The sequence below is a fragment of the Python bivittatus genome, unplaced genomic scaffold, assembly GCF_059951505.1.
Source record: "Python bivittatus isolate LINGU-HERP-01145 unplaced genomic scaffold, Pbiv_v1 ctg000670_np1212, whole genome shotgun sequence".
Classification (NCBI taxonomy): Eukaryota; Metazoa; Chordata; class Lepidosauria; order Squamata; family Pythonidae; genus Python; species Python bivittatus.
This window is the reverse complement of record NW_028277094.1, coordinates 3,256,207-3,272,516: the sequence shown is the minus strand read 5'-3', so window position 1 is coordinate 3,272,516 and position 16,310 is coordinate 3,256,207. Positions and strand designations below refer to the sequence as shown.

General features: G+C 43.5%; 1 protein-coding gene across 1 annotated transcript; it reads right to left on the bottom strand.

The window, feature by feature from the left end:
• Nucleotides 1-4,485: 4,485 nt before the first annotated feature.
• On the bottom strand, nt 4,486-16,310 carry TSPAN6 (tetraspanin 6). The gene is made up of 8 exons (XM_007430128.4): nt 16,132-16,310; nt 13,541-13,729; nt 12,026-12,100; nt 11,039-11,137; nt 10,031-10,186; nt 8,184-8,267; nt 6,629-6,731; nt 4,486-4,968 (listed from the first exon to the last, which is right to left on the bottom strand). The coding sequence occupies exons 1-7, from the start codon at nt 16,216-16,218 to the stop codon at nt 6,663-6,665; spliced, it is 759 nt and encodes a 252-aa protein (XP_007430190.1). The 5' UTR covers nt 16,219-16,310; the 3' UTR covers nt 4,486-4,968; nt 6,629-6,662.

Genomic DNA, 16,310 nt, shown 5'->3' with positions numbered 1-16,310 from the left:
CAAATATATTCAAGCAGTCCTCGTTTAGCGACCACAATTGGGACCGGCAATGTGGTCATTAAGCGAAGTGGTTGCTAAATGAAACCACGACTGTGCTTACAATCTTATTTCAGCTCTCCTTGGCTTTATAGACCTGCAAAGGTTGTAAATGTGAGGATTGGTCACAAAGTTACTTTTCCATCATGCTCGTAACTGCAAACAGTTGCTATACAAGGCAGTCGCTAAACGAGGACTATCTGTATCCAGTTGATATATGTTTGAGCGATCAGAAGGTCAAGGCAAAAAACACCAAGGCTCAGAATTAGCAGCATAACAGTACCATTAAAAGAAGCTTATTGGAATAGATGAATCTTCCAGCCAGATACTAAAGGCACCTTTTTAATTTCAAAGGAAGCAAACTCCTTCACCAATGTGGTCCTTTACCGCAGTGCATCTTCAAAAATCAGTAGAAAGTATCTTAATTTGGGAGAGGATTAAAAATAAGCATGGATACATCTCTAACATTAAAAAAAAAAAAGGATCAATTCATCCCCAGAAACACATCACACAGTTAAGTTGTTAATGACCAGAGAAATCAAATATTTGCTGAATTGCAACCGTTCCCAAGAAATCATCCAACCAAGTGATGTACTTAAAGAGCTTACAGAATAAAAAGTATATAAAGGTTTATTATAGGTCCAGGAAGATTCCTCTATTTAATACAAAAAAAAAAAATGTTCAAAGCATCACATAATACTGATGATGAAAACCATAAAGGTAGTCCCCGGGTTAAGAACACCCGGTTTACGGATAACCCATAGTTAAGAATGGAGCCTATTGTAGCAAAATTCGAGTTAAGTACCCAATGATTCGAGTTAAATACACAACGGTTTGAGTTAATTACACAACACTACTTCTACAGTATTATACAATAATACTGTTCTGGCTTATGTACAAATTCAATTTAAGGACAGACCTTGGGACCGGAACTCGTTCTTAAACTGGGGGCTCCCTGTACTCAAACAGACGCAGAGCAACAACTAAGATTAAGGACTCTCCCACGGAGTCTTAAAAATACACACACACACACAGATCACTACAACTCAGCTTCAAAAGCTTCGATGAAAACTGACTTTGTTTTCAGAGTATCATTTTTTCCCCAGGCAAGGGAACTACAACAAAATTAAAACTCCCCCAGGGATGGCTTTCCAAAGAATGCCAGCAATTTTGAGAATGCAAGGAATTAGCACCAAATACAGTTCAGTTCTTTGGGGAAAGGCAGAGGTTGGCAGAAGGCGTTTGGAAAGGGGGCCAAGAGGAGATTTTTCAGACAACAGCTCAACTTTGATTCAAGCCAGGGTGGTGTCTGAAGCCGATTTATGTATCATCATCAGGAGCGTCATTCAGAAGTTCATATTAACAGGCCTGGTTCACACATCACACCCAAGTCATAACATAGTTTATTTCTTGAAGGTTTTGTATGATGCAGATACCCAGCTGTAATGCTTTAGTGTTAGGTACAAATCAAGACCATTGTGGCTTGACAAACTATGGTCCAAAATGCTGGCTAAGTATCACATATAAACACAGCAACTCTGTGATGAGAGAGATTTTGGAGGGCTTGTTGTGCGGGTTGGGGTTCACACATGGCACTAAGCCACAAGGTGGCAGGCTTGACCTTTGCACAGTGCGCAAACTCCACCCCTTGTGCAACCATGGTTTATGGCTTAGCATGTAGTGTGAACCAGCCTCTTACCATTCATTAGTCAATTTGGCTTGGCATGGTGTGTGAACCCAACCTCTGTAAACCACTGTTCAAAGAAGGTTTAGTGTCATATCAATGGCAGAATCTGATTCTCCCATCGAAACGCCAAAGGTAGGGAGATCAATTTGCTGCTGCTGCTGCTGCGAATCAGCATATATATTTTTTAATTAATTGATCATGTGTTTGGTTACCGAGGCTACAATTCCATCCTATTGCATAGGAAACTAGCTTACACAGATTCATAACAGTTTGGTCTAGTGGTGAAGGCATCAGGCTAGAAAGCAGGAGACAGTGAGATCTAGTCCCGCCTTAGGTATGAAAGCTGGCTGGGTGACATTGGGCCAGTCCCCCTCTCTCTCAGCCCAACTCACTTCACAGGGTTGTTGTTGTGGGGAAATTAGGAGGAGGAAAGAGTATTATGTTGACCGCCTTGAGTTATATATAAAAATAAGAAAGGCAGAATAAAAAAGTCTAAAAAAAACCCCTAAGCATCGGTCTACCTAGATGAACATTGCCAAAAGCTTTCCAAAAAGAATTTTCCGTCATATTCAGAGATCCTGGGAATCGGACCAGAGACCTTCCACACACAAAACATCTGCTCCACCATTGAGCCACGGTCTCTTCTGGGGCTTAGGTCAGGTAATCGTTATTTTCCTTCTTCCCATCCATTAAAAGTGAGGGACCAGGAGGAGAGAACCAAAAGACAGGTCAACTTTGGAGATGTCTCTAAGGGAAGAAGATTCAAAAGAAGAGAGGCAACCTCTCTGAACGTTTTTCGCTTCTCATCAGAATTTGGGCCTAAACCACACAAAACATATTTGAGACTCCTTGGGGGCAATTCTAAAGGTCAGGAGGCAACTCCAGATGCTGCTTTGGCACAGGCTGCTAAGATCTTCATCCGCCCTTTGCCCAAAGGTGGAGAACTGGTTCTAGAAGAAATCCTCCAACAAGCAAATCTCAGTATGTTTCAACAGTTGGAGCAGTGTTTTTCAAACTTGGCAACTTTAAGATGTACCGAGTTCACCTGATTGCACTTGCCACTTATAAGCAGATTGCCTATAGACGTAGACTATATGGACAAATACAATGAAATATGGGACTCATTTACAGGCAGTTCTCACTTAACGACTGTTTGTTTAACGACAGTTCAAAGTTACAACAGCCTCAGAAAGGGTGCTTTACGCCCTGTAAAGCACTTCCAGCCGTCATAAAACGTCACACCACACACCCCCATGGTCACGTGGCCACATTTCGGGTGCTTGGCAACCAGCTTGCACTTACGACCGGTTGCCAAGCACCCCACAATCATGTGATCGCCATTTGCAATCTTCTCTGCTGGCTTCCCCAGAAAGTCAATGGGGAAGCTGGCAGGGAAGGTCACAAGCAGAGGAGACGGAGGGGAGCTGAAATCCTTCTGCAGTCTGCAGGAATGGAGCTCAAATCTACTCTATCCATGGAGGGGTAGATTTGAGCTCCTTTCCTCCAGCCCCATGAAGGATTTCCCCTCCATGCACAGAGGGGAGGGGAAACCCTTTGGTGGGATGCAGGAATGTTTGAGAGCGAAAGGGCTGCCTGTCGGGAGGACTTCAGCTCTGCATCAAGCTGAAATCCTTCAGCGGGCAGCTCTTTTGCTCCATGTACTTAATGACCTGAGAATCACTTAACGACCACAACTGGGAGTGCCCAGATTGTGGTCATTGAGTGAAGCAGTCATGTGGGGATCTCACTTAACAACCACTTCACTCAACAATCGAGATTCCAGTCCCAATTGTGGTTGTTAAGCAAGGACTACCTGTATACAAAATACAGAAGGTTAGGAAAACATGATAGTTATATTATTAGAAATATATACATATTTGAATAATACCAATAGAAGAGAATATACGTGGCTCAAGGTTGAACTGTGGAGTCCTTGGGGTTCTCTGAGCTTGGTTGTTTTCTTGTAGACATTTTGTTACCCGGCTAGGTAACATCTTCAGTGCTAGAAGGGAGTGGGGTTTGCTCTCTGTTTATATACAGTAACTTGATTTACAGACAATCATGCAGTAAACAATACCCTAATCAAGGAACTATCAAGAAGAAAACAACACCCCCACCAACACTGACAGGGCACGCTACTGTATATAAACAGAGAGCAAACTCCACTCCCTTCTAGCACTGAAGCAGTTACCTAGCCAGGTGACGAAACGTTTGCAAGAAAACAACCAAGCTCCGGGAACCCCAAGGACTCCACAATATTTGAATATTTGTATTAGATAAGTATATATAGAATTGTAAATATTTACTGTTAAAATATTATATCTTTCTTTTTTCCTTCATTGCATTTTTTCACTTTTTTTTAAAAAAGCACTTTCTATGTGGTTTTTTTTCTTTTCCTTGACAAGGTATGTATTTCTATTATAACTATTTTTGTGTTTTGTTCTGTTTCTTTTCTTTTCTTTTTGTCATTATTTTAAAAGCAATAAAAAAATAAATAAAAATAAAAAAGATGTGTGGACTTCAATTCCCAGAATTCTGGAGGTTGAAGTCCACACATCATAAAATTGCCAAGTTTGAAAAACACTGAGCCTGAACCTCCAGAAACTGATCTAACTGAAATAAAATACAGTATTTGAGCCCCAACCTTAGGAACTTGTGGATTGAAAACACTCGTTTGTATTTTTGAAGGGACTTTGGTTCTGGGTAGGATTTGATAACGCAGAATGAGAAACACTATTCGAGGAGGAACGGGCGTTTAACTGTAAGAGGCAGCAGTTGGTTAAGTTATATTTCAATAGGAAGAACAGGCTAATATAAATTTAAATAATATGTCCATTTAAATACATTGAAGGTTAATGGCAAAGCAACTAATAGCACTGTGAAAAGCCTCCCTTTTTAAAAATCTATTTTAAAACTACTGTCCTCAGGAATTTACCAACTATGTAGGAAATCCATTCCACAATTCAGAGTGAACGCAGCCAACTACAATCTTTGCCTGAAGGAGCTAGACTATCAAGCTCCCCTAATCAACCTGGCCCCGATCTGGCATTCTTTCCCAAGAGCACTTCCAAAAAAAATCCCAAAGGAAAAGTTCTTTCGTCTTGCCCTTTCAAACATAATCCAAATAAAATCCAAAGGAGAGCAGTCGAATCAAACCAGTTTTCAGTGGCTCAAGTCCGTCAGGGAAGTGGCTCTTAAAAGACCTCTCTCTTCTGTTTTATTCTGTCTGCTTGTTTAAATAAATTCTGCAAATAAAGAACAGAGAATAAGAAGTTAGAGACCGCTGTTTTTAAATGCCGAGAAGTTACATGCTAAGCCATAATGGGGGTGGTTTGCTACAAACCAATGATCACAGTTTGTAAAAATGGCTTACACCCTACTGTCGTGTGTCAAGCTTAGTGCAACGTGCAAATCCAGCTACTTCTCGTACAGGAAATCACTGGTCATTGTGGCTGACCTTTCCTACAATTTTTTCCCAACTGTGCAATAACCATTTTTGAAGAAAGAGCAGGACTCTGCGTAATACCTCAAAAGTTTTTCTATCATTAGTTTGTGTAAAGGCTTGATGATTAGTAGACATCAGCTTCCCAGCAAACAGAGAATTACAAGTGCACAGGTGATCTCAGAGGATATATGATATGGGACACAATTTTGGGTACCACGTTTCTGGAAGATCTTGAAGCTTCGAACAGGTTCAAGGGACGGCACCATGATGGTACAGGGTCTCAAGGACATATCCTATGGCAGTGTTGTCCAAACTTGGCCACTTTGAGTGGACTTCAACTCCCAGAATTCCCCAGCCAGCATTCTGGGAGTTGAAGTTCACTCATCTTAAAGTGGCCAAGTTTGGACAACACTGTCCTATGGGGACAGGCTGAAGGAACTTGGGACGTTCAGTCTAGATCAGTGATGGCGAACCTATGACATGCATGTCAAAGGTGACACGCCACAACATTTTGGGTGACACGCCAGTGTTCACCAACACCCGACAACAACTCTTCTCCCTGCTTGAGTTACTAAAGAAACTGAGTTTGTTTTACTCACATTTCATTTTTGTAATTATATGACGTTTCTTTTTAAATAAATGAATATGTCAAGAATGGTTTCTCTTGTTTGGGGGAGGTGATACGCCAGCAGAGTCAAGGTAGGCATTTTCCAAATTTTTGACATGCCGAGCTCAAAAGGTTCGCCATCACTGGTCTAGAGAAAAGAAGACTGGGGGAGACAGGATATCAGGGTTCATCTACAAAAAAGAGTGCTGTAGAGAAGAGGGTGAGGAACCATTTTCCAGGGCCATACAAACTAAAACAAGAAATAATGGCTACAAGCTAGAACAAGAAATAACAGCTACAAGTTGCAGCTACTTAGATTTCTTTTACATACAAGGAATCACATCCCAACTGTAAGATCTGTGCAACAGTGGAACAGTCCACCTATGGAAGCTGTGGGTTCTCCATCTCTGAAGGCTTTTAAGAAGCTGGACAGCCACTTCTCCCGAATGGTTTCACTGGTTTTCCTGCACGTTGCAGAGGCTGATCATCTTTGCTGGTCCCCTCCAACTCCAAAATGGCACAATCCAATTATTCTATACAGCGCATACAATTTATACGGCATTCAATCCTACACGTACAGAGACGAGCCCAAGCCAACGTTCACTCACCAAAACAAACTGGTGAGTGGCTTGATTCTGCATATGGCTCCTCCTTTCAAAGGACAAACTGCACTCCAAACCAAACTCAAACTGGCCAAGTTTTGGAAACTGACAAGGGCTTTGGTTGCCAAACCATTTCATTAATTTAATTGGAACGACGCTTTGGCCATTTTCTTGATTTCAAAAAGGGGACCCTCTTTTCACTGTATGGCCATGCGAGATACAGGAGTTCTCCATTGCAAAAGTATCTGTACCTTGGAGGGTGAGGCAAACTCCTGGCTTGCAGAGTTACACCATCTCATACTGGTTATTTGTGATGGAACGGGAGAGGCAGCAGGCCAGGAAAATGCCAATCAACTAACAGAGAGAGGAAAAGACAGGATTAACTGGATGGCATCAGTTAAACATCTGTTCCTTTCTGTCTACTCAGCTAACCTCAGGCACGGGCAACAGACAGAACCAGAACAAACTGTCATCTTTTGGGATATGCTAAGACTGGGATAAGACCAAAAGAAGAGAATATACGTAGCTCAGGGTTGAACGGTGGAGTCGTGAGCTTGGTTGTTTGCTTGCAGACATTTCATCACCCAACTAGGTAACATCAGCAATGCTAGTGAGTGTGGGGTTTGCTCTCTGTTTATCTACAGTAGCTTGTCCCGCCAGTGTTGGTGGAGGTGTGGTTTTCTCCTTGGTAGCTCCTTGAATAGGGTATTGTTGATTCTTTGTTGGATGTTAATCCCTGCTTATCTGGGCGTTGACTGCTGGAGAGGATGTGTTCTGGTCTTTTTGTTTCCTTCTTAGCTTTTTTATTCTCTCTTTTGAATGGTGTGTAAATGTGGTTTATCTCTATCTGTCTACTGATGGCTGATTTGTGTGAATGCCAAGCTTCCAGGAACTCCCTCGCGTTTTTTGGGGATTTAGCTTGGTCTAAGATGCTGACAGTTTCCCAGTTGAAACTATGGTTATAACTGTCCATGTGTTGTGGGATTAAGGAGTTTTCATCATGTCTCCCCCTGCTAGTTGGTGTTCATGGATGTGCTCTGCCAGCCTTCTGCCTGTCTGTCCTACATAGTGTTTGTTGCAGTCCTTACACTGTATGTTGTAGATGACTCCTGTTTTTTCTTCTTGGGCTACTGGATCTTTTGGTTTACTTAAGATGTTGTGGAGGGCTTTAGTTGGTTTGTGTGCTACAGTGATTTTAAAGTCCATTCAGTGGACTTTAGATGTAAAAGTTTATCCAGATTTCACCCCCAAAGGACAAATTCCTGTCTGGATCATTGATGTAATTCATGTCATTTGCATCCATTTATATCAATGACATCAATAATGTACTTATGCAAATATTGTATAATATTAATTAGTTATACAATTAGTCTTCTGCCTGTCTGTCCTACATAGTGGCTGTTACAGTCTGTAACAAGACTGTAATGATAATTACAGCAATTCTCCTTCAATGGACATTTACCTCCAACACATACCCTCTGCCCCACTCTCCATAAAAATCAAGGTTTTACTGTAAAATTGATCCCAATAACTCATAGACATCTTTTGGGATGCCAGATATTATTAAGATGAGCCTCTCCCTCCCTCCCTCCCTCCAAAAAATAATTTGGGGGCTGGAGGGCATCTGGCCAGGAGCAAGTTGTTAGTGCTGCACAAGAAGGAGAAACAAAGTCTTAACTGATCAGCAGCTGGCCAGTGGCCACATGTGCCTTTCCTAGCATGGTAAGCAAAGATCAAACAGAGAGAAAAAAACAGGGGCATTAGGACAGACAAAGGTCCACCTGCGTGGTTCTCAGGAAGGCTTACCTGGAAACAAGCAGTGCCAAAGGAGATTCCAGCAACAATGCCCATTTCAGAGTCCATTGTTTGTATCACCAGGCTAAAACAACCCTGCAGAGAGAAACAGGAGCTTGAAGAACCGTCAGGGGACTCCTATTCCCAGGGGACCAAAAGCACACACAGCCCTTGAACGTTCCAATGAAACCTTGACTTGACCTTAACCTTAACCAAAGGCCACGCAGCAGATTTCTTTTAATCTGACTGAAGATTTGCAGAAATACTCCAAGCTGGGTCAATATTTACGCAGCACCCTCTGTCCCACTTCTTTACTGCAGTGTACTTTGGAAGGATTGGTTCTCAACACACGGCCAAAGAGCTGCTCCCTTTTCAGGGAGAGGAAGCAAAGAGATTCAGGGAGCAAAGACCCAGGTCCTCTTTATAATCCAGCCTTTGCCCTCTATGCCACATTCTCCTTGTTATCTCCCATCATGCCCAGGAGCATGGACACCCAGTGGTTCAAAGTCACCGTGACCTGAGCTAAACTAATTTCACAGACATGTCCATATGGTTTTCTTGGTGACACAATGGAAGGGGTTTTGCTAATGTCTCCTTCCAGGCCCTGTTTCTAGGCTACAGCCCTGGGATTTTTAAGTGGTCTCCCATCTGCAGCCTCCAGCATAGCCAACAATGATGGACAGTGGGAATAATAGATCAGCAGCATCTGATCAGCAAAGAGCCCAAATGTGGTTTGCTTTTACACTAAGCCCAAATGTGGTTTGCTTAGTTTTTGCTCAAAAAAATTCCCATTATGGTTTGCAAGCCACAGCTTATGGCAACAGTTCAGCCTGGAAACAAATAAGATCTACTAGCATCTTTTTTTCTTTTCTTTTTTTTTTTTTTTTTGCAGCCCCTGGACCACCCAAAGCGGGTGATGCCAAAAACTGGGACCTTTTTTTTTTGCATTTTGGATACTCGAAGGGACAGATAAGGGCAAAATGGGTCCCTGGGGCTTTGAAGAGGCTTAATGCTGGGGGGTTAATCTCGGCTCTCTACAAATATGAATATTCAGGTTTACTTGCTAGTAGGCTCCAGATACCACTCAGCTAGATTAGTCTCTTTACTGCAGGCAAGAATGTAGCTCTGTATACACACGTCTGTCCAGTGTGATACCTGGGAGTGAACACCTCTATATAATAGTCTGTCTGCCAGGTTTTCAACCCTAGGTTCTGTCCTCCTGCCTTTTCGAGTCAATAGACACTTGGCCATTCTCCCTGCAGCACTGAGAGGCACCTGATCTACACTGACAACACGGTTCTTCCTAGCCTGAGAACTGCTAGTTAGGCCCCACAGCTTCATTCCTTCTAGTCAAGGCCCCCATGTCCTGCCTTACCAGTTCTGAACCCTCCCTAAAGACAGGTCCTGCCTCATCCCCTTGGGAGTACAGCTATTGACTGGCCCATGCAAAGCCTGATCTGGCCCTCGGACCAACAGAAGTTGTCTTATGGCATAGCCTCAGGTGAGCCATCCATTGTGGCTTATCAATAAACTGTGTTAAGACAAGCCATGATTTCATGCAAGGATGGGCACCTTTGTTGAGACCAGAAAGAAAGGCCAAAGTAGGGACATCACGCTATTAATGGAGGAGACAAAGATGGATTGGGGAACCAGTTCACCATCTTCTTTCTTACAATGAAGGTGTATTAACTTTGTGAGAGGCTTAATCCTATTATTTTCATCTATTTCTCAGTAGAAGATAGCAAAAAACTTGCTGCTGTTATTAAGTAGTTTGCCAGCAAACCAAACTTTAGAGTTGGCCCAGCTTTGCTATTTCCAGATTCTAGAGAAACCCAGAAGGCCACCGCGCCTTCACTTACATGTTCATAAACCTTGCCTCTTGCTTTAGCAAGATCCTTCAAGACCTCTTCTGTACAGTTCTCCGAAGGCTTGCAGCAACTGGTGGGAATGCCTTTTTGTTTGAACTGGTCACTCGTTCTCCAGTCAGTGAAATTCACTACACCGCAGCAGTGCAACTGTACAAAACCAAGCAAGCACAAGATGACAATGGCAAGGTGTGCAAAACGTTCTGCCCTAAAATGGGATGTTCCAAGGTCCAAATAAGCCATTCCAGGTCTTCCAGAATTGGTGTAGCTTTGAAAGGGGTCTATTTTGGAACTGGCCTGGAAGTGGCCCATGTTATGGTCAGATACCTTTTGGAATCCTGTTTGGAATAGCCCATTTCAGGGTCTGAAGTTAAACAATGGAATATTTTGCACACTCCATACATAAACGCGTAGCTAATATACTCCTGGAAAAAGCAACATTTTCCAGGGGTATCTTCCCAATCAATATCTTCCCACTCTAAATCCAAACCATAGTATCTATAATATGTCTTCCCATCAACTCTTCACTCTAAACTCCCTCTTTCAGCAGCCTTCCCATCTGCTTATAATTCCATATCCCAGATTATTCCCACATTATCTTCCTTAACACTGGACTGATGCATCTTGTAGCACAGTGAAATACTGGTTTGCTTATATCAAGTTTGGAAGTACAGGAGCTATCTTAAATTCCTGGTATCTTCTCAAATGGAAAAGCATGCAATATACCGCATAGTGCATTCAGAATACTTAGGTCAATAGGAATATGGAACCTTTTCAGGTGCCAGGTGTGATGGCCCAGAAACCAAGAAATATTTTTTTAAAAAAAATTAAACCTGGTAAGATCTCATTCCCTAGTTCTCATGGGTAAAGCCCAAAGCTTACCAGAGGTCATAATCTTGCTTCTGCTACTTTTCTACATTTAAAACTCATTTAGGGAGTCCTCTGGACACCCCCTCACGGTGTTTCATCCCTGAGTTATAACAATGCAAGGCTTCCACTCACTGTCTTCTGTATGTTATCAACTGCTTTGCTACGTTCATCTTTGGTCCCATTGTAAGTCTTCACAGCATGTTCATAGTTCTTCTTAAAACTATCCTTTATCTGCAAGGAAAGGGAGGAAGATGCACCCTTATAGGTGAGGCTTTCACCTGATCAAAAGAACCCTTTAGCCATCTGAATGAGTTAAAAGTAACTCAAGGTGCAGAGGAATAAAAGCAAAGACACGAAAAGGCCTGATAACATATCAGGGTGATAGATTCTTAGAAGAGACATTGTCTTCTATGTGAAATAGTGGAATGCCACTTTCAAGATATTGTCCCAATTTGAGGTGGAAAGAGATGGCAATTTTTTGTCTAGTTTCAATGATTTTGTTGTAAATTGTTTTTTTTTTTTTAAGAAAAGGGAGAATCTGCACATTTTTACACAGAACGTGGCAAAACAGATGTTTTCATATGTGTTTTGGCACATTAAGCCAAAATCAATGCTAAAAAATACAAGGAATTTAGAACTGGAAGGATACACATTACAATCCTCGCTTTGGTACAGGTTCAAATTACTCCTATGTACAACACCATCCTACACCAGCTGTGCAAAACTTCCGTCACAAGTGGAGCAGGCTCATTGGAAAGAAATTCAGTTTTACGAGGTATCGGGGATGTTGTAAACAACCTAACTGCAATTTTACACACAGTCCTTTCATATTTCTATCCCCAAAGGCATTTACTATGAAATTACACACCACCTCAGTCCAGCTGGCCTCTAGATAAATGAGGGGACTCTCTTAGGAAACACTGTTTAAAAAATGGAGATCAAATCTGAATGAAATCATCTTCAGTGGAAGGCTTTTTCAGGAATCGTTGCTGTTAGGTAAGATCCAATTTTCAGTGAAAGCAAAATAGGATCCTACTGCATACTCCCTGAGGAAGAATAACAGGAATTTCAGTTTTTGCCCCATTAAAACAGCCAACTACCCACAGACAGAGAACTCACCTCATGTCTGAAGACAAAACCCAGAACAGCAGCCACCAGCACAACAAGGAAGACGAGAGTTAAGAACATGGCATACTGCAGACAAAAAGCAGGAATGAAGGACACCAAAATGACTCTCATTGCTGTGGTACAAGAGTAACCAATATTATACCCCAGCTATAACCAGCCATAAACATAAAGCATAACATGAAGCCATAACATAAAGCATAGTCTGGTTGGGTTAACATCCCATTTATTTAGATATGTGGATCTGTATGTGGATTTCCCATTGTAAATCAAAGAAACAAACACTAGAATGCATTTGTTTTATATGGGCTGAAATTGCAAATTCTAGCAAGTGAGTGGTAGTTCAGCCAAAGGCCATTTGAAACCACCAGACCTGATTGGGTGTTAGCTCTTTGAGGTAGTCCAGACCAGAATCATCATCATCATTTTTCCTTTTTTGTGTATTCTCAAATCAAACCTACTGAGCTCCCTGTTTCCATTCTTAGATAGGTTATATTCTACTATAATTATGATTTGCTTTGTCAACCACTGTAATGGTATGTGGAAATGACCTTGGGAGACAGGAGGAAGAGCTGCAGACTGGACAAACGACATGTAAATGATATCTCAGTCCGCAGAAGGAGAGGAGGCGTGGGAAGAGTTTCAGAAGGGACCCTCCCAAGTTTTCCAGAGAGGAAAAGGAGAGGAGGGGAGAAATACTTGCAGTCTTGCAAGATTCTGTTAATGCAACCTTACAATAGAGTTAGTACATGTAGCTCCCAAAAGCTTATGCCTTTTAATAAAAGGTGCTAGTCTGAAAAAGGTGCTGCCAGCGTCCTGCCACAGGCTAAAATGGCTCTTTTTCTACAACTTAATTTGTTTTGGGGGGCAAGTCAAATTGCTGGATTCTAAATGCAGAAGGAGATGCATAAATAATTTATAACATTATGGATCCCTTCAGTTTGCAATCTGGAAGGAATGTCTTTTCCAAGATATTTCTACCTGTATCCTAAGACAGGCTCCCCTAACCTGCCCCAAGGAGCAAACCAACTCCCAGAATTCCTTGCCAGTAAGGTCCACCCTGAGAATTCTGGTAGATAAAATCTTCCCATCCCAGTTGCCAAGCAATTCCATCTTCTTAGGCCCTGCTCCAGATGTCTAGAAATGTAATAAAAGACCCCCCCGCCCCCGGCCCAATCACGTTTTCTCAGCAGTATCCATCCGTGAGGCACACTGGGCACCCCCTTTATGATTGTGCTGGAGCAAGGAAAAAACACATTTCATTTCCCCAGCCATTTGCAGCGTTCATAGGTGAGCACCCCAATTGCAGTTCATGCTTTTACTGCCCCATTTTAATCACAAGTTATGCTTTTAACCCCCACTTCCTTTTTAACGTCTGCATTCGGATTTTTAATGGGTTCTGAGCCACGCTGGGAAAATTCATGAACCTCTAAAGTAAAATGAAAATAAACAACGTGGCAGGCTGCCATCCACCAGGATAGGAACGTCGAAGCCGCCTGTGACCCTTACCAATTTCAGCATCCACGTGCTTCCACGGCAGGTCGCAAAACAGCCAAAGGTGCCTAACAGGGTGATGACCATTCCTGCCCCAATCAGGACATAAGGAACATTGCTGGCCTTCTCATTCAGCAGGAAGAAGTAAACCTCCAGGCTCACCTTCCCCCAAATCCCCACGGCCAGGAGGATAATGCCAGAGAACTGGAGAGAGAGAAGAAGGGATTGCGTGAGCCAGAGGACAGTATCTCCCTGCAAACAGCTGTTCCCATACACAGAACAGTTGGTGAAATGCTACTGTGGCCCTGATGCAGATCAGCGACGCTTTGCCCTGAGCTAATTCACATTAATGCCAGCAGGGCATATACCCCCATCGCACAGAATCCCTGCTTTGCCCCCCAGCATGCATTCAGGAACTTTGAGGGGTGGGGGGGAATCCACCCGTCCTCACAGGGGAAGCCACCTGCAGCCCTGGATCAGATCCCACAGATCTCACAACTGGATCCCAAAAACATTTTGCAAGGATTGGCTGAGACCACTAGCACAGGAAAACAGTGCGCTTTCCAGCAGGGCTGAGGAAGAGGGAGGTGGCATAAGAGAAAGCAAAAAGGTGTATCCTTACTCAAGTTTTCGGGCTGGGTATGATCCACGATGGTCCCCCCCTCCCCAAATTATGCAGCCCATCACCTTGCTAAGGATTCAGAAAGAGGCTGTTTGTACTTTTTTAACCCAAGTTTTTGGCGAACAATGCTCACCATCATATAGGAAGCGTGCAATCAAACTGCACAGCAGATCGCTCAACAAAACTAAGGATTTGCACAGCCTCTCTGAGGCTTTGTCTTCTCTCTCAGCTCTCCCTGCATCGCATAGCTTCAGATCTCAGAAACACAGACCCACACAGTTTTGCTCATCCTACGGCCGACTTCCATCAAGTCCTTCAAAAGCGTGTCCTTGAGGATTTTCCCCCAGATCCGGCTTCCCCACCCCCATACCCAGATTTGCTTCCGTTTCTCTTCTGTATAAGGAGAAAAAGAAAAACTACAACACCTCACTTCTGCGAGCAAAAGAGCAATTCTGCTGCTCCCTGGAAAAACCACACTCACCTGAATCCGAAGCCTGAAGCAGCAAGGTGGAAAGGAAAGGACATGATTACTGAGTGCATTCCACACATCATTCGTTTTTCACCAAAAAAAGGACCAGCAAAGCAAGCTAGCAACTTTTTAAAAAATGAGAAAAATAGAAAGAAGTCGGACGTAGGGCCCGGCCCTTCCCGAGATGATCAACATCCCTTCCTACATTCTCGGACTGAGCCCTTTCCCTAAGGAATGGGTCTCCACCTTATCACGGCAATTATTGTTTACTAAGCACTACTACAATTGTTTACTAAGCCATGGACTACTTTGGATTTAAGTGAGTTGGAGAAAACCCTCTGAAATATATTCCGATGTGTCCTATGGGGGGGGGGGTGTTGAGAGAAAGTGGGATGTTCAGTTCTTTTCGAGAGTCTGTTCCATCCCATGTTGTTGCATCAACAAGTAATGCCTTGATACCGTTCTCAGAAGAGGTGGGAGAAGAAAAAGGAAGAGGATTGCATTCCTTTGAGAGTTGGACAGTATCAAGTCAGATTTCCTTTCTCTTCCCTGAATGTCTTCAGAGGGCAGTCTGCAAGGGGAAGGACATGTTTCTTCCTGTCTGGAAGAGTCTCTCCTTGTTTTCAGTTTTGCAAAACTCACTGCAGCTTTCTCAAGTTTCCAGCAACTCTTGATCAGGCAGGAGGGCAGAGGAAAACTAAGAGGCTGAACTTGGAACCACGATTACACCAGATCAGTAGATAGAGTACTAATATAACGCCTCCAGATAACTTAACCTGAGATCAGCCACCTTTCCCCTATTCTTCCTGGCCATCTCACCGGCTGGCAAAGAATTCTGGAAACTTCAGAGCTGCCAGGCCAAGGAAGGACTGAAGCTACAACCTGCTGGGTTCGTATGCCTCGTTTAAGCCATGATTCCCAAGCCACGATGGCTAGGTTCAATTGACACAGCATCAAACATGCAACAAGCTTCTAAGGGCGGTAGGGAAATGCAAAGGACGAAGCGGTGGGAAGGACGGTCTTCCAACATCGTCCAGCAGTATTAGATGTGGGGCTGGATTCATGCAAGCAAAAACTCAGTTACTACAAGCCCATCGCACACGATGCCCAAGCAAATAAGCCAATGCTTTTCAAACTTGGCAACTTTAAGACCTTTAAGAGCATTGCTGGCTGGGGAACTCTGGGAGTTGAAGTCCACAGATCTTAAAGTTTCCAAGTTTGAAAAAGACTGCTATAGTACAACTTAATATTATTTTTGCACAAGGGGCTAAGCCAATGGCCGGGTTGCCTCCAGGCAGGCGGGACGAGAGGTCCCATCATGGGCTGCGCTACATGATGGGGCATGTAGTCCCCCCTCTCTTTGCAAAAGGCGCCCCCTCTCTTTGCAAAAGGCAACTTATAGGGTGGGAAAAAGAGAAATGCAAAGGCGCCCCTTCCCTGCTCCCCTGTCTAGGGCGGGAGGCAAGGGGAGGGACCCCTTCTCCGCCCCCCATTGTTCCCTAGAGCCTTCCTCACCCAGAAGATGAAGGTGTAGATAAGGAGGACGCTCTTGAGGCAGGTGATGACCGGCTTAGTCTGCAGCCTCCGCGACGAGGACGCCATGCCCGACCCCGACCCGGCGCTCCGCCGCTCGCCCAGACGCAGCCAGACTCCGACGGTCCCAGCTGCTGGCCCGGGCGGAACAAGCCGAGCCT